The sequence below is a fragment of the Juglans microcarpa x Juglans regia genome, chromosome 8S, assembly GCF_004785595.1.
Source record: "Juglans microcarpa x Juglans regia isolate MS1-56 chromosome 8S, Jm3101_v1.0, whole genome shotgun sequence".
Lineage (NCBI taxonomy): Eukaryota > Viridiplantae > Streptophyta > Magnoliopsida > Fagales > Juglandaceae > Juglans > Juglans microcarpa x Juglans regia.
The window spans coordinates 8,382,543-8,401,556 of record NC_054609.1 but is presented as its reverse complement, the minus strand read 5'-3'; the positions used below and the strand labels follow the sequence as shown (position 1 = coordinate 8,401,556).

Sequence of the window (19,014 nt, the reverse complement as noted above, 5' to 3'; positions counted from 1 at the left end):
ATTTCTCATGAACAGGGAGCGTTCATCCCAAGTCGCAGCATTTTCAAAAATATTACTTTGGGCCAAGAGATAGCTCATTATTTGAATAAAAAGGTGAAGGGCGGAAATCTCATGGTAAAGATTGACATGGCTAAAGCATACGATAGGGTAAATTGGTCTTTTTTGCTTAGGTTTGCATAGTTTTGGCTTCTCTTCAAAATTTTGCAGCATGGTGGTGGAGTGTGTGAAGTCTCTGTGGTTTTCGATTATGATGAGTGAGATATACAAAGGATTTTTTAAACCATCTTGGGGACTCAGACAAGTTGATCCGCTCTCTCCATATTTATTTATTGCCATGCAAGAGATTTTTCCCGACTTCTTTGAAAGAGCTTCAAGGAGGGTCGTATAGGTTGCTTTTCGCGTCCTATGGGAGCTTCTTTAGTTTCTCATCTCCTCTATGCGGATGATTTATTGGTACTTGTTAATGGCGAGAAACGTTCGATGTGTAGGCTTATTAATATTTTTGGCAAATATGAGATGTGGTATGCGCAATTGATAAGCGAGGAAAAGTCTGCAATTGTTTTCTCTAAATCTATTTCATTGTCTTGGAGGAGAGGGCTGGTGAGGTTGACAGGTTTTGTGGAAGGCCATTTTCCAGTCACTTTCTTGGGCGTGCCTTTGGTCTCTGGTCATCTTACGTCTCAGGACTTAGAGCCGTTGGTTGCTAAAATTAAGGGTAAGGTTGTAGGTTGGAAATGCAAGCTGCTCTCTCAAGGAGGTAGGCTCATCTTACTTAAACATGTTCTTTCCAGTACGGCAACACACTTGTTGGCTGTTTTAAAGGTCCCTACGGTTGTTTTCAACAAGCTAAATTCTATCTTGTCCGCTTTTTTCTGGGGGGAGCTGAATGGCAAACCTCGTATGAAATGGTGTGTTTGGGATAAAATTTGTATGCCTTTTAAGGAAGGGGGTCTAGGTCTTTGAAAGTTTTTAGAAGTTCAAAAAGCATTACATATGAAGTTTGCTTGGCGGCTGCTGTCAATCGATAATTTATGGACCCCAATTCTTCCGTGGTAAATATGTGAGACAAGGTCATTTGGTGCTTACAGAGACAAGGGCTATTGCTTCTAGATTCTGAAAGTCAGTTTGGAATGTTCTTCTGGAGGTCTTAGATAACGTCAAAGTTCAAGTTAAAGAGGGTGGCTCATCTTTCTGATTTGATTGTTGGCTTGTGAGCGGGCCTCTTTGTGGGTCTAATGCGTTAATTCAACAACCTGGCATGGGTATTAAGGATGTGTGGGTGGATGGAAGGTGGGATGAAGAACAACTTGTGATTCTGGTTGGAGAGGACAAAACGAGGCAGATAGTGCATCAAATAAAAATTGGTAAGGAGGGACGGGATATGGTCATTTGGAAGCCAGCCAGAGATGGACTTTTCTCCTCAGCAAGTGCATGGGATATTATGCAGATAAGAGGGATTGAACAACCAGGGATGGAGCGGATGTGGCATAGTGTCTTGCCTAAAAAGATTGCAGTTTGTATGTGGAAAGCTAAGGTTAATGGCTTGGCTGTGGATGATCGGTTGCAGTCCCGGGGCATTCCCATCGTTTCACGATGTGATTGTTGTTCGTTAGGAAGTTGTGAATCTGTTGATCATGTATTCGTCTCAGGGGATATAGCAACACAAGTCTGGGAAAGTAAATTAGAAGCATATTTAGCTTCAAAAAGATTATAACTATCTACACCTGATATGACCTCAAGGCCAAGAAAGTAGCTTAAGTTCCTGAACTATTTCATTTCAATATACTAAAGAAATTCATCCACTGAATTTCTGGTGGGCTGTTACTGGGAAACTCCCCCTTTAATCCTCGAAGATTATCTCGCGATGACCCTTAGAGTGCTGACCATGGCGGCGATTGAGTTTCTATACCTTCATCACCTTGAATACTTCGCCGCTTAGGGGAGGAGTTTTTTTGCCCGCGAATCTAGAAGTTGGGGTGAACATTTTTCAGTTTGGACCAGAAAAACTAATTTGGCCGAGCGGTTCGGTCTGGACTAAAACAGACTACCCCTACTCAGTATCGGTCCATGGTATCTCCAAAATTTGATTTTTGGAGGAGGGTGGGTTTGCGGTTTCGGCCAGTGCCACCTTTTTGACACAACCTCTTCCGACTTCTTCACCCCATCTCTTTGGAAGGGCAAATGACCCTGTGCCATCCTTTATTGATGAGGAGTCTAACTCTTTGAGGTTATATGGCCCTTCTGGATCTCGTCCCTCGGGTCTCACAAATCTTCGATATGCCGTTCGAGTCTCTTGCTTTTGACCAACAAATCATCTACATAGACTTCCATGCTCCTCCTGATTTGGTCTTTGAACATGTGATCGACAAGCCTTTGGTATGTAGCTCAGATGTTTTTCAACTTGAAAGACACTACTTGGTAGCAATACAAACCCCGGTCAGTGATGAATGATATCTTCTCCTGGTCACTTTAGTGCATTCGGATTTGATTGTCCAAAATAGGTATTTATGAAGCTCAACATCCGAAGACCTATTGTGGAGTTGACTATCAAATCGATTCATGACAGGGGAAAACTATCATTTAGACATGCCTTGTTTAAGTTCGTGAAATCTACACACATGTTTTATTTGCTGTTGGATTTCTTTACTAGGACCACATTTGGAGAGCCATTTCGGTTAATGTACTTCTCGTATGACATCGAGACCAGGCATGTCTTCATCGCTCCAAACAAACACTTATTTGTCTTCTTCCAAGAGTTGCTTTAGTGGCCACTTGACCTCGAGTTCAATTTCGTCCCAATCCTTATTTTCGCTCTTGGTTTGCTTTGATCCAAGGCTAACAATTTGAGGGACTCCTCTACTTCCCCCTATTTCAAATTTCCTTCATCCCATGTCTCGATTCCTTGTTCGATGAGTTTGGGTGGTAGGGGAATGACTTCTACCAACTCCTCCATTTCTGTCAAAAGCACATATTTTCCTCCGTTCTTGAGTTCCTGTATGTTACATTATCTCTTCAACATTCGTTCTCCTTTCACTTCTCCGAATCCTATCTTTATTGGGAACTTTATCTTCAGGTGATAAGTGGATGTGACGGCTTTCGGATTATTCAAAATTGGTCGTTCGATGATCACATTATAAGAGGAATGGGATTTTACCACCAAGAAATATGTCTTGGTTGTTCCAACAGTTATGGGCAGCATGATAGTGTCTATGGGCTGGGACTGTTCTCCAGAAAACCCTTTTAACCGTGTCAACGATAGTTGTAGTTGGTCGAGATCAATCCCCATTTTCATAAACACGTCCCAGAAGAGGAAATTAGTCGAACTTCTATTATTCATCAAAATTCTTTAGGTGGTATGGTTGGCGACAAGTTGCGTTACTCCCAAGGTGTCGTCATTGGGGGTATTGTGTGCCTTCAGAATCCTCCTCGCAGCATGAAATGGAAGTGGTTTGGATTCTCACCTGCTTGGGTGGCCCTTTTAATGCAAAGATTTCTTCGTATCTTGCTCTCCAGGCATAGGCCTTCCTACTAGATGAGGTAGATCCTCCACCGGAATATCTTCCTGCTATAGTTCAGATCTCGCCCAGTGGAGTGTTGTTCTCGGTCGGGTTGTGGCGAGGATTGTCTCTCACGTTGTTTTGCACTGTCCTTCTTCTCTTCGGGCTTTTGCTCCTCTAGGGTTCCCTAGATTGTCCCCTTCACATATTTGTGAGGCCGAGTCTTGACGTGTGACTAGTCTTTCTAATTCTCCACTTTCTTACATGGCTTCTATTCTTTTCTTAAGCTTACGATTGTTGTCTGTCCTATGCCCTCCCACTTTGTGGTAATCACAATAAGGGTGGACATTCTTTCTTTCTCTTTTTTTTTTTTTTTTTTTTTTTTTTTTTTTTTTTTGTATCTTGGTTGCCGTTCCTTTGTTGGCATTCGTTACCTAGCACCTGCACATTGAAACTCGAGTGCATTGCTCTCGAACCTTAACGTCCAAAGTAGGGATGTGCTTCTCTTTTTCTCTAGAACCGATTGTTCTTTGCTCTACAACGATACATAATATTTTTTTCCTTTTCTTTTCTATTTTATTTTATTTTGAGTTTGGATGATATTGAATTTTTCAATCTCTATTTCTCTATTTTTTGTTTATAATTTTGTTATGATGATTTCTAATTTTGATGGATGGATATGAATATAAATTTTGATAATTTTTCCAACTTTTCTTTAGGCTATTTACAAGAACAAAATGTGTAAATAAGGTTAAATAGTCCGATCTCAGTCCGGAAAATCCGTGGATTGAAATTTTCATTCCTGTCCAAAAATTCCGGCATGGACTAACGGATCCGGACCGATAAATATGTAATCAAGTTTGAAATACCATGAGTTATCCTTTTTTTTTTTTAGCTATTTTCTGGTATGAAGTTTCAGTTGTGGATCTGAGAATATAGCTTTAATTGTAAATCTAATTTTGTTTTATTATTATTTTTAATTAGCGTGTTATGCTCGGATCCAGATGATTTATTAATTGATCTATTTGTTGGGAGTTGGTGTTGACGCAGGAAAGATCGAACTAGACCAGATCTGACTTGGTTTAATTGGTTTCCTATTTTAATTGATTGAAAGTGACTTCGGATGATTGAGACAAGTTTAATATTTTCTGTGGATAGATAAGAATGGTATCTTGGTATCTATGGATAGACAAGAACAAAGATGATGATTGAGACAAGTTTAATATTTTCTGTGGATAGATAAGAGTGGTATCTTGGTATCTATGGATAGACAAGAACAAAGATGCCCGCTGCGGACATGCAAAGCTGGAAATGTTTTTAGTTTTTAAAAATTTATTTTGACACAGAATTTCAAAATTTTTAAAATTTATCGTAATTTTATTATAAGATATCACTCAAATATAAAATATTTTTTAATTTTTAATTTTTATTTTTTTTATCTAATCATTAATCACATACAAAAAATTAATATAACTTTTATAATTTTTAAAATAAAAATAATATTAATAAATAATTTTTATCTTTATAATATTTTTATTTAACTAATTTTTATCTTTCCTTTTATGACACGTGCACTTAAGATTATTTTTAACAGTGTAAAAATGTTACATAACATTTTACTGCATCAATAATTGCGTTGTCAAAATCCGATCAAATAATCAAAATGAGGTCTATTACGCCGATTGAGCCCTAGTGAGCATCAACAGTAGGCTCTGTTTGGATACTAACAGCTCCTTTGAATATAGAGGTGAGATAAATTCCTGAAATCTATATGATCGGGTTTCAGTTGCGGGTTCTAACCTGAAGAAAGCCCGAGCTGATAGCCTCATAACCCGAGCATACCCCGGTCCCGGTACCAGATAAAAAAAAAATTATCGTCAAAACGACAAACGACATGATTTTTTTATTTTTCTTTCAATAAACCCACAGCCAACCTTCAACTCCTTGAAGAAATTCATGCGCCTAACTCATCTTACAAAACCAGTTTTACAAGAGAGGATTATTCCTTATACACATGCCCAAGACTTTGTCCACAAGTAATGTGATATTATTCCTTAACACCCTTCCTCATGTGTAGGCCAGTATTTATCCTGGTCCTTATCATGGAATAAGTAGTGTGGACCCCATTCGTCCTGTGGCAGGTAATTCTGATACAATGAAGTCACCACCCTTCCCAACAGTTTAAGCTGATGGGAAGATATATATTTTATTATTTATTTTATATCTTAACACTTTTTTTCTTGTGCCGAAACCCTAGCCGCTACATCGTGAACTTAGACCTAAGACTTGATCATTTATATAGACTTTGATGAAATTTTTGTCATAAGCTCAATCAAAATTCTATTTATAGAATGTCTATGAATTTGATCGTGGGATAGTTCTCGAGGATTTAATAGAGTACAAAAATTATTAATTATGAGGCTTTGTATATTTCATAGGTATAGATAAGGGTTGTGATAGATTAGTAAATGAGTAGTAAGAGGATAATAATCCTATCATTATGTTGTGAGATTTGAGTTGTGAATCTGAAAAAATAGCATTAAGTTTAAATCTAATTTTAAATTTCTCCTATAACCTCGATCTTATTGTCCAATAATAGAAGAGATCAAATATTTATAATTCTCATAGTTTTGTTTTATTATTTTTTTTAAGAGTTTTGTGTTCGGATCCGATAAATGCTGATCTATTTATTGGGAGTTGGTGTCGACTTAGGAAAGATCCAACCAGATCTGACTTGACCTGATTGGGTTCCTATTTTAATTGATTGAAAGTGGTTTCGGATGATTGAGACAAGTATTGTATTTTTCATAAATGGATGATGGAGTTGGTGCCATGTATTTTTCATCATGGCGTAGGTTTGGGCCGTTTGGCTAATATATATATATATATATATATATATATATAAAAGTAAAGCCGAGATTTTTTGGATTATGGAGATCTCGAGTATTAATTGGTCTTCCTTCCCATGTCTAAAGGGAAAAATAAGATGGGGCTAAGGCCAATCTAGCAATTTGTTCCTGTTTACATAAGAGAGGGAAATAGTGAATTCATGATGATTTACATTTTGTGTACCAACGGATCGATGTTAGAACTTATAAGTGACCTTTTTACATGTTGAAAAGAAATTTGAACGTGTAATGTCTGGATTAATTAAGAATTTAGAAATGTTTTTTTTTTAATTTTTAATTTTTTCATTTCTAATAAAAAAATTTATATATTTATAAGTCTTATTTCTTACGCACCAATGCACTGTTGAATATTTTCACATCAACTATACTATAGTATGATTGGTGTTTTGATTTTTTTAAAGTTATAATAAATCTCACTATAAGTAGTGTGTTAATACATCAGCTTATGTATAGCAAAATTCATAAAAAAATAATATATTTTAAATAGCTATTATTTAAGTATTTAAAATTGGTCATATCAATAAATATAATTAAAAAATAATAAGATTTAAAATGAAGAGGAATATTGCTAATCAATTAAACAACTAATTAATAAGCGATAGAGTAATGATACATACAGTCATGAAATGTACAAATACTATACAATCGTTTTGAAAAAGAGTAAGATCTATTGTTAAAAAATTAATTTCTTTTCATATAGATTCTATATTTATTTATTTTTTTTAAAATGATTGTACTACACTTACACATTTACAATTGTAAATATGATTTCTCTAAACCGTACGATGTTGGATAACAAATAGTAATTAATCCCTCAGTCGGCAGAGTTTTTTATTTAAACTGTGCTAAATACTGAACAGGCCGGCATGAGATGGCGCTGTTTAAATGGCCCCTATTAGAACAACCTCCTCGTTAACGTACATCATTGTATTTGCATATTATTATTATTATCGCTAAGTTTGAATGTTATGAGTATTTAAATAAAAATGTTAAGATTCAACGAAAGGGTCCCAAAGAGAAAATATTGTAAATTATAAATATAGATAATATTTTCAAGATCTGTTTTTCTCATCTTACCTCATCTCAATATTCAAATACTTCAAATATAAATATTTTTCAATTTCAAATCTTCAACTTTTTTCATTTAATTATTAGGTAATTATTATAATTTTTCTAAACTTTCAAATAAAATATAAAAAATAAAAATAATATTTTAAAAGTATTTTAACTTTATAGAATCACTGTTTTAATTCAAAAACCATCCCTACTAATTAATCTTATAAAATATTTTAATTCAAACTATTTCTAACTCATTCTATTTCAACTTATATATCTAATCACTGTTCAAAAACCACCCCAACTAATCACAATCAATAATTCAAAACAATCCACCGTGTTAAAGCGTTACAAGAATATCTAAAATAATCGAATAATGGAAAAGTATTCGGCCGGACACTAAACAACAAAAGAAAATGGGATTAGCTACCCACCACATGATCTGAATTATTAATGCGTCCTTTGCTTGACTGACCAACGAAAAGCAGTACATAGCCTTATCATATTATGTAATCATAGATTGGCTGAGGTTGTCCGTCTGAGAAAGGGGGAATGCTGGAAATTCAGAAGAGCTGAAGGAAGTGGTCGATCTTGCAATATTAAGAGGTTCTTAATAATTTCTTCTTCGATCACTTATTAATAATGCATGTAAAAAATTCTTTTTAATTGGTCACAAACTTTTTAATTAATTATTTGTTCACGATATATGTATGTGTGTTACCTTGTAAATAATGCCAAAAAACAAAAATACTTTAATTAATTATTTGATACAAAATACATGTTGGTAGTTGAGATCGATGTCTCCTGCCATAGCCTTCTTTTCTTACAACATGCTTGTTTTTCTCTGATATTCCAATTTTCGACTGATTTTTTTTTTTTTTTTTTGATTGGTAAATGAGCAGGTGGCAGATTTCCTCCCATTCTTTCAGGGGAAAAAAATTACAAAAACAGAAAAACTACTTTTGAAAAAATGGAATCATGTATTCTTACAATTGTTGGAAAAATAGGAGCAGAATTGTTTGGTCCATTAATCGCAGAACAGTTTGGCTATATTATTTCCTACAAGAGCAATATTGCGATTCTCGATGACAAAATTTCGAAGTTACAAGAGAAGGAGCAGGCAGTGCGACGATCTTTTGAAGACGCCAAATGGAAGCGACAGACAGTCCCAAGTGAAGGTAAGACCTGGCAGGCAAATGTAGAGAAAAAAATTGAAGAAGCCCAGAAATTCCTTAAAGAAGAAGATGTCCAAGCGAATAGGATGTGCTTGAATGGTTGGTGTGATTTGAAGCTACGCTATTCCTTGAGTAAGGAAGCTCAAAAGAATATTCAAGCTATCGACGGCTTGCTAAGAGAAGGTAAAGATTATGATAAAGTGTACAATATTAAACTTCCATTGGAAGTAAGATCATCATCGTTTATGAATTTTGATTCTCAAGAATTGATGATTCAAGATGTTTTGGAAGCTCTAAAGAATGACAAGATTGACATGGTTGCATTATGCGGTATGGGAGGAATCGGCAAGACAAAAATGGCCAAAGAGATTGGGAGAAGAGTCAAAGATGAGAGTTTGTTTGATAAAGTTGCGATTACTGTGGTGTCTCAAAGTCCGAACTTGACAAAGATTCAAGGTGAACTTGCAGAAATGCTAGGTAAGAGACTTGATGCGGAGAATGAACGTGTAAGAGCAAATGAATTATATTCAAGATTAACTGAGGAGAAGAAAGTCCTTTTGATATTGGATGATGTTTGGAAACCACTTGATATAGAGGCTATTGGAGTTTACCATGCAGTTAAAGAAAAGAGCTGCAAAATCTTGTTGACGTCAAGAAATAAAGAAGCTTGCAATGTGATGAGAATTCAAAAGATTTTTTCAGTTGGACTTTTATCTGAAGAAGAAGCGTGGAATCTTTTCGTAGAGATGGCAGGTGATTGTATCAAAACCTCCAATCTAATCTCAATTGCAAAACAGGTCGCGGATGAATGTGCATGTTTACCCCTTGCCATTGTGATAGTTGGAGGTGCTCTTAGCAACAAAAGCGACAAAAAGGAGTGGAAAGCCGCGCTTCAACAACTTAAAATGTCTATCCCACATAATATTTATGGTCTGCATCCAAACTTATATTCCAGCATAGAGTTAAGTTACAATTACTTAAAAAGTGACGAAGCCAAATCATGTTTTTTGCTATGTTGTTTGTATCCGGAAGATTATAATGTTCCAATTGAAGATTTAGTCAGGTATGGAGTTGTAAAAAGGTTTCTTAAAGACTTGGGTACTGTGGAACAAACAAGAGAACATGTCCACACAATAGTTAAGAATCTTATAAGATCAAATCTATTGCTGGATGGCGACTACTACAAGGAAGAATACGTCAAAATGCATGATGTTGTAAGGGATGTTGCCATATCAATTGCATCTAGAGATGAAAATGGTTTTATGGTAGTGTTGCATGAAGAACTTGAAAAATGGCCACAGAATGGTGACAGTTACACCACAATTTCTCTTTTACTTGGAGAAATGAAAGGGCATCCTACTGAGTTGAAGTGTCCCACAGTTCAGCTTTTGCGACTATTATGTTTGAAGCATTCAAAAACATTCCAAGACAATTTATTTGACGGGATGAAGGAGCTAAAGATGTTGTCTTTGCAAGATTGTAGGTCTTCCTTGACGATGTTGCCACCATCAATCCAGATCCTCCAGAACCTTCAGATGTTGAATCTGGAGTATTGTTGCTTAGGAGATGTGTCGGCAATTGGAACCCTTGGCAACCTAGAAATTCTTAGCTTTTCTTATTCCAAAATCGAGGAGTTGCCGTCGAAAATAGGAAAGCTTAGTCGTTTAAAGTTACTAGATATGAAGGGATGTGATTCTCTAAAGAGAATTGCAGCTGGTGTATTATCCGGTTTATCTCGACTAGAAGAATTGTACATGGGAGAATTCAAGAATTGGGGATGTATGACTACGATGGAAGGAAATGGGGAAGTAACAAATAATAATGCAAGCCTTGCTGAACTAATTCCTTATTCCAATCAACTGGTGGTTTTAGAAATCAGTGTGCCAAGTATCTCGTGCTTGCCAGAAGAATTGGACTTCAGTAACTCCCATTTCAGATTTAGGATAAATATTTGTATAAACGATAAGTTAAACGATGGGAGATATTTATTTGAAAATACTTTGGAACTTGAAGTGAAGGATGCAAGTGATCTTGGGGAACACCGAACAATTCATTCATTGTTGAAGAATGCTGTAATTTTGAATTTGGATATTGAAAAAAATTGGAAACATATTTGGTTTGAGAAAGAGGAAAAAGGAATTTTCCCATGCAGCTTGAAGGATCTAACAATTAATAGATGTGAAGATTTAGAATATCTACTCGAAGCCACATCGGATAGTACTCCACCTAATACCTTCCATCTCCTGGAGTCACTATCATTATACAACTTACCAAGGCTCATTGGCATATGTAAATCCACAGATTCAGTTGAGGTAGGTCTCCCAATTAACACTACATATACGATTCACTTTCTATATGGATTAGGTGAAATTTTTATACATGTTGCCGAGCCCAACAAAGAGTTTAATGATTTTAAACCTTGCTGCAAAAATTTGTAATTTAGAAATGACTACTTCTATTCTAAAGTCTCTACACCACACACAGCTTATATGGTATAATTTGATTTGGAAGATAAATTCTAAAATTCGAATATTACAAATCTAATCTGATTATTTAAATGATTTGGAAGAATATTCCACCAGGATTTCAAGACTTTCAAAACTTAACATCAATTGATATCCGGGGTTGTCATCGTCTGAAAACATTTGTTTCAGAAGTTGAAAGCGGAAGAAAGGTAAGAAAGCCAAGAGCCCAAGAGCCTAGTGCAGGCTCCTCTCCAGCAAGAGAATGTTCTACACTTTTCAACCGATGCCAAGAGTCTGGTGTACCACGTCACAGGAATTATAGTCCAGTCCAAGGAAATAGCAGCTCTTCTGTAGGACAGAATAAACACGACTTAATTAACAAAGAGGCATGTGATTTTGGTTTATGTATTATTCTTTTCATTTATAACTTTTTTGAAACACTTCGTTATATAATTGCATTAATTATTTTTTATCAATATTTTTTCTAAAGCTCCAGAAGGAAATTTGGACAATTCATTTAAAGATCTTAAACTTCCATTAGACTATAAATAAAAAAAATGGTTATTTGCAATATCAATTTATTGATTTTGCTAGTTTGGCCGTGTAATTTAGAAAATGTGGTAATTTAGGGGCTTAAATTGAAGTTGAGCGAAAAAATATCCTCCTACGAGTCTGCTTGAAACTGTCATTTGTTTTTAAGATTATGTACTCCTTCACACTTTTTGATGTTTTGGTAGATTACATTGACAAAGGAAGAGGAGCAAAATGTGAGTGAGACTGAAAATCAAGTAAAGATGTTGTCTCTGTTTCAATACAACTTGATTGAAAGTTTGGAGAATCTAGAAGAACTTTCTATATATCAATGTGATTCATTGGAAGTGATATTTGAACTTGAGGGACTAAATGCCGAAGAAAGCAATATCTTCAATAATTTGACAGTATTGTCATTAATATATTTACCGAAGCTATTGCATATATGGAAGAAAGGCCCACGAGATATTAAGGGATTTAATTACTTGAGATTGCTACATGTATGGAAATGTGATAGTTTGAAATGTTTGTTCACACCATCCATAGCAAAACTTCTTCTGAAACTAGAGGAAATAGAAGTATATAGTTGCAATGAAATGGAAGAAATCCTTGGAAAAGAATTGGGAGATGAAGAGAATAGAATTGGGAGTGAAGACTCTCAAGTTTAGTAATTTACAAAAGTTGGAGTGTTTTTACACCGAAGATAATCATGCTTTTGAGTGGCCATCTCTGGATAAAATAACAATAATTGGATGCCCCAAATTAAGAATGTTTGTCTCGACAAGTACAAAAACACCTAAGCTAAAGGGAGTGCATATGGAGTCCGAAACTTTTCAACCAACGATAGAAGGAGACCTCAATGCCACCATACAACACATTATCAAGAAAAAGGTATACTTTTGGCTCTTTTTTTTTTTTTTTTTTTTTTTTTTTTTTTTTTTTTTGTTTTTTGCATTTCTCAGTTTTCTATAATTAATTTTGTCTAATTTTAGGCCCCTCGATCTTCTCAATATCTTGGCTAGCAGTCGTCGGCCTCCTTATTAGGTAAATTTTCTATTAATTGTCTACTTGTCCTGTACATTAGTAATTCTGTATTCTCTCTCTTTTATTTTAGAAGGTAGTTGTTTTTACAAGTTGGAAGAAATTTCAAATATTCAAATGAAGATCAACACAAGTATTATAGACCTAATTCCTAATGCATTTATCAACGTTCCCCTCATCTAAGAAGACACATGTAGCCTATTCTTTTAAGGGATGACTGATATAAGAAGCTCCAACAAACTTAGAGCACAAAGAAGCCTAAGTGCCTAACCCTTAAAGCCTTTTTACTAAGGGGATGTTTGGAAACAATTATCATCGCATCTGATTCCATCTCAGTTATTTCCCAAGCATCAATACTCAAACACAACACTTTCGAACGAATCATTAGAACTTTCTCAAAGTTTGAATTGTTATGTTCAAATATTATTAGAATATAATCTTTTAATATTATTTTGTTTTGGGATTTCAAAATTTTGAATTATTTTTTATATTTTGTTTAGAAGTTTGGAAAAATTGTAATGATTAGGTAATAATTAAATAAAATTTAAAATTTAAAAATATTTATATTTGAGTGATATTTGGAAAGAAAATGAGATTAAGAATTTTGAGATGAGATGAATCATCCATTTTCCCAAACTGCCCCTGAGTTTCCTATTCAGTGAGACATTAAGCAAAACTCCTGAAAAATGGTTGATAAACACTGGTTTAATCTTTTAGAGCAAAACCTTACATCTTGCTAGGGGCCTAATTGGTCTTTATGAGCTTAGAAATATTTTTTTCCTATTCGAAAAGAAATTTCAGTACAAAATGCAAACTCCATGTTTACCTATAAATTTCTGTATTCTCTCTCCCACTTGAGACTTTTAAATTCAGAAAAAATTTAGATAGATTATTTTCCATTGTACAGTCTTCTACATTATGTGTATAAACAAGATGTCTACTAGCAACCTAAACGTGGTAATTTCAATTGACATATGAATTTGGCATATTACTTCCCCTGCTCTTTCTAATCCCTAGACAACACTCTCCCTCTATTATATATTTTATATTGGGCTTGCTTGGGTGATGTTAACACGAGATATATTGGCAGCTACGGATCATTTAATTGGAATGAAATTTGGAATGGGTAGCTGATAGTAAAACAACGACTCCCTTGTTGAGACCCGCTTAGTTTCGCTTGTTTGTTGCAGCACATGATCAAACAATTCTTCAATTGGTATTTTTGTTTATCCCTTTCAAAACCAAAATTGAAATTTAGTGAAGTGCTTTATAAACATATGATTAAAAAAAAATAACATATTTCATATAAGATAGTCACAGATATTTCATTCTTAAAATCACTCAAATACAAAACACTTTTCAATTTTAAATCTCCAACTTTGTATCTAATCATTAGGTCTTGAGTTTGAATCTTGACTCTATACTCTACTCCATTTAATTAAATATTTCAAGTATTCAGCTCACTCATTGAGGAGTTGCTTGGCCCCCATTAAAGAGATTGTTAAAAATATAATACAAATAATTAAATATACCTCTTTCCTAAAACTTTTGGGACAATTGAAGATTTTATAAATATGAAAACTGATTTCCCATTGTACCAGGGACTTTCTTTGCTTGACCTAAAACCTTCACACAAAGACAAAGCCTCATTTTGAAACTAGACACTAAGCAATTATAAACCTTGTGTTTACTTTTCAATCCACATGATAGTTTATGTTTCAAATTACAAGCTCATTTAGCCATACCAATCTTAGTTATCATTTAATACTTTTTTTAAATATCTTGAAGTCTCTCTACCTTGATTCTATGTAGTAGCTTAAATTAGCCAGAGCAGCATAAACTACACATTTGAAGTACAAGTCGCCAAGCTTGGCTTGGCTAAAATCCAACTGTAATCAAATTTATCTAATAAGACATTTAAAACACTCTACATCGAATTAAGTATGTTTATAAAAATTCAGACATTAACTATATTAACTCATCAAATATGTGAATGTAAGTTAGTCACTATAATATTTCTTTCTCACTCCTCTCAATTTCGCGTGAAACCCTCCCGCTATTGAGACCCTCACATTCTCACTGTATTCTCTCCCATTCTCTTCACTGAACCTTCTCCCCATTTCTCTCCCTCACTCCCGTAACTCTCTCTCACTTCCATAACTCTTAACTCCCATAACCCAATGACTGAGCTCCCGTGAGAGAGAGATAGAAAAACTCCCACTCTCCCCAAATCTGCCACCACTTTCACTCCTAAATCCCCTCTCTCTCTCCCCTTCCTCTTGCTCACTCCAAAAATCCCTCTCTCCATTTTTATTCTCACTCTCGAAACCCCTACTGATCGACATTCACCACACCCTCTCCACGAATGAGCCCCTGGTGAAGCCTCTCTTCCTTGATGATAGTCACAAAACGCTCGACAATAACTTCATTCTTGATTAATTTCTCACTGTTACGCATGGTTATTGTTGATTTTTTTTTGTTTGAAAAAATAGTAAGAGGGGAAGAACGGGGACTTCTTGATTTTGATGAGGATTTCTTGATTTTTTGTTTGAACATGGTAGTTGACGTTGTAGCCATTGACTTTGCCATAGAGGTCCTATTGTTCCTCCCAAAATAACTAGAGTAAAAATCTGAGTATTGCTAGAAAACCAAGAATTAAATTCATTCAAAAAAAAAATTGAAAAAAAGAGGGAGAGCTTATAAATTCTACTTTTGTTTTTGATTGGCAAGTAAAAATATTATATATATCAATATGAGTAACTAAGTACATTGGATGTATACAAGAAAATACCTAACCCATACTAGAGAACTCCTAATGACCCAAAAAGTCTGTGAAAAACTACACAAAATACATCAATCCCGAGTTGGAATAAAACACACCTCCCCAACCCCAACCCAAATCCATTGTTTCCCTTAAGATTAATACTCCAACTGAAACACCCTCTAGGAGAACGTCTTCACAATGCCCTCCCTTTGGTATTTCCTCGACTTGAGTTACTGCTCTTAGGGTCGTAGTTGATTGGCCAAGAAAGACGCTTTTAACTCCCTGCTTTTCTTAAAGCTTGATTTGGTATCACGCGAGTGGCTCGCCTCAATTGCAATGAGTAATGCTTTAAATTGGTCTTCACATTCTCCATGTGAGAGTCCCACGATATACTGAATCTCCTTAGCCTGATGCCTCCTTAGCCTGATGCAGAACCCAATCCGATGGTTAGCTATATTGTTTATCGGAGGAAGAGAAACTATGGTAACAACATTATCCTCAGATCTAGTATCCAATTGCACTCCCGACTTTAGACATTCCTCCTCACAAGACACCATCGACAAATACATAATTTCCTATCCGCCATCTCCTGCATTCAAATCTAGAACCTCCTCAACATCTATATGGTTGTTGTTCATCGTTGATGTCACCAATAAAGGTTCCTCCCCTCCATCGATGAGGTCTCTGATTGTATGTACTCCACTCCCTGAAAATCCTTTCTGTACCACTTTGCCCAGCCCTACTGCTCCCCCAGGCATAGAACAGGTAGGGGAAACACTATCTTCAATTACCCCATTTGCATCTTCTAAAATAGGCTTGTCAGTTTCATTCAAAGGACTCAAGACCCTAGAAGAACCCCCATCTTCAACTAAAAGTGAACCCAGTGATAGAGTCGAAACGCCATTTGCCATTGCACTTGAGGTCTAAAAACCCGTAGGATCTACCCCTCAACCCCCCTCGTCTATTTTCAACCCACCACCCAAACCCACGATTAGGTCCAACCTCTTATCCAACTTTATTCATGAGCTCACTCACATACTCCACAATTGCTGTCAATTGAGCTTTTACAGCCCACAAGATCCCTTCCACTTTTCCCAATGTCACATGACCTCAGCTATCTCTATCTCCTATAAGTACCTTACATTGGACTACACACTAGCGACCTCCACACCAAAGCGTATGAAGCACCTTTGACCGAGGAAGGCCTTCCCACTATCTTACCATCAACAAACTCCCATTTGTTTGCATGCTTTAGAATAGTGGCTTTGGACCCAATAACGCTTCGAATCGATTGTAGAAAACCTTTCCATCCAATGCCATTGGCACCTTTCGGAATCACCAACAAACATTTTCGCCTTCCATTCTGAAATTTTGAGAGTTGCAGGAAACTGCCCCTAACATTAATATGATGTTGAATTATGAGGACTCCAAAACCCATCCTTAGCACCCTGAAAAATCCTTCATGATAGTTGAGCTCTAAACAATCTTCTACTCCCTTAGCAACCTACAAAAACTGCCATCACACCTAAACACAAGAACTTAACCATCCTTCTACTGTTTTCGGAGATGCGAAAACTATTTCCTCCCTCTTTCGTAAAAACGAAAGTTTTCGATTCCACCTTCAGCCATCTCTCACCTTCCATCTAAGACGAATCTACGTCACGTATCGTCATCCCAAGTCACAAGATCATCCCAAGAAAAAATCATATCAGAATAAAAAGCTCATCATCTCAACGAAAGCAAATCCTCTCACCCCAGGAAAGACCCGAGGAAAATACACCAGATATGCGCCTACAAAACTGAGAAACTGCTCAAAAACCTCGGTCGCCAAAGAGGTACCGACGTTAGAAGGCCCTTATTGGAGTCTCTAGTCTTGTTGTGGTTGTGAGGTGATGGAAGCACATAATTGACACTGGTAGGATGACCAATATCGAAAGCATAGATCCCAGAAAACAGATATAAGATTTTGCAAAGAAATCGGGATGCAGGAGGGATGACCAACGCCAGATGGCCCTCGACGAAGTCGCCCGGGCCTGTCGACCTTTTCTGTGCCAGCGGTGAGGAGGCACTCACTGGACTAGCGTGGGTGGTGCTGGCTTTGAAATTCTATTTTATGTATTTGTAGGTGTATATGCTTTAGCAATTTTGGTTTTTCTTTTCTTGTGTTATTCCTTATGGGTTATTTTGGAGTTTGAGAGAGAACTCCTAGTTTTTGTTATAAAATGGTTGAAGTGGACAAGAGTTATGCATGTACATTATCTTTCTGCTAGCCACTGATTACTTAAATGTTCTTGAGCTACCTATTTTTCATTAGGCTGAAAAAGAAGGAAACCTCAACTAGGAAAGTGAGCTGGGTGCTTAAGATTAAGATTTAAAAAATACAATAAATATGCAGCTTAGCCAATAAAATGTAGAAAAAGCAGCTTCTCACTTTTGATTAAGTTGAGTTTTTTCATGATGCAATAAGTTGGGAAACTTTTTGGGGGTCTTGAGATGATCTTAATGCCATGGGCAACACTATATGAGATGCCTATACTTTCAATTTGAGGCGGCGATATGTTTGAGATTATGCTTAAATTAAGTTTCATGTTGGAGCGTAACGATTAAAAGTTCTGCTTTGACTTGCTTGTATTTCCCACCTTTGCCTAGAGAGCATCACTTAGGTCTCAAAAATCCTTAGATTGTTTAAGGGACATAATTCTCTTTTAGTTTCAGAATCTTACATGTATAGGAACCTTACATGTGCCCACACCTTGATATGTGACTGATTCTACTTATGTGCCTGCACCTTTATATATGCCAATTCAACTTGATATGTGCCTGCACATGATTTGTGTAATCTAACATGCTAAAACAACATTTGTTGCAAAGTGTGATGCACACTATCTAGTTGTTTTTTGAACACATTGTCCATAGTTGAAGAACTAATGATGTCGGCAAATCAACACTACTAAAGACTGCAATTCTTGTTTTGTTTGTAAAAAAAACGAGATATAATTTTCTAGATTTTTTTTTGTTGGTCATCTTGGGAAACTTGTAATATTTTGGGTCCTCATGTCATCAGTTTTGTATAAATACAAACTTGAAATAAGACAATAAATCAACTTTTTGGTTTGCTTCTATTGTCAAGGGCAGAGTGTTGCAAAGTTTCTTTGCCAAGGGGTGTGTGCTTTTTCACATTTCGTGGCTGTTCTGAGGTAGGTTGTTGGGGATATTGCATTGGCACTTTCATGGGTGTTTCTTCTTGTATACTCATGGAGGGAGAAGTATGATTAGATTTTCCAAAACCACAGTTTGCATTTTTTCTGCTCACAATTTGCAAGAATAAGAAGGTTGCATTTTTCTGCTCACAGTTTGCATTAATTATGGGCTTAATATTGTAGAATTTATATATGTGGCTATAAGCAAATTAATAGTTAGAAAACTATTAAAGTCTGTCTCATTTAGTTTATGTTGTTTATCTGATTAAAGTCTGCATACTTTCTATTATGCCAACATTTATGGATGGTTGTGTTTTTGTAGGTACTACTCAGAACACCCTTTGTGGCTAGTCGACATTACTGAAACTCTTTAAAA

The 19,014-nt window shown here is 35.8% G+C and overlaps 1 protein-coding gene across 1 annotated transcript in view; it reads left to right on the top strand.

Annotated features, from left to right (window-relative positions):
* The first annotated feature begins 1,258 nt into the window (after nt 1-1,258).
* The window catches only part of LOC121244192 (probable disease resistance protein At4g27220), a 34,326-nt gene continuing 16,570 nt past the window's right edge, over nt 1,259-19,014 (top strand). The window contains exons 1-5 of the mRNA XM_041142216.1: nt 1,259-1,676; nt 2,228-2,376; nt 5,575-5,638; nt 8,470-10,949; nt 11,840-12,260. Of these exons, the coding sequence (XP_040998150.1) occupies nt 1,259-1,676; nt 2,228-2,376; nt 5,575-5,638; nt 8,470-10,949; nt 11,840-12,260 (3,532 nt within the window). The remainder of the gene's footprint in view (nt 1,677-2,227; nt 2,377-5,574; nt 5,639-8,469; nt 10,950-11,839; nt 12,261-19,014) is intronic.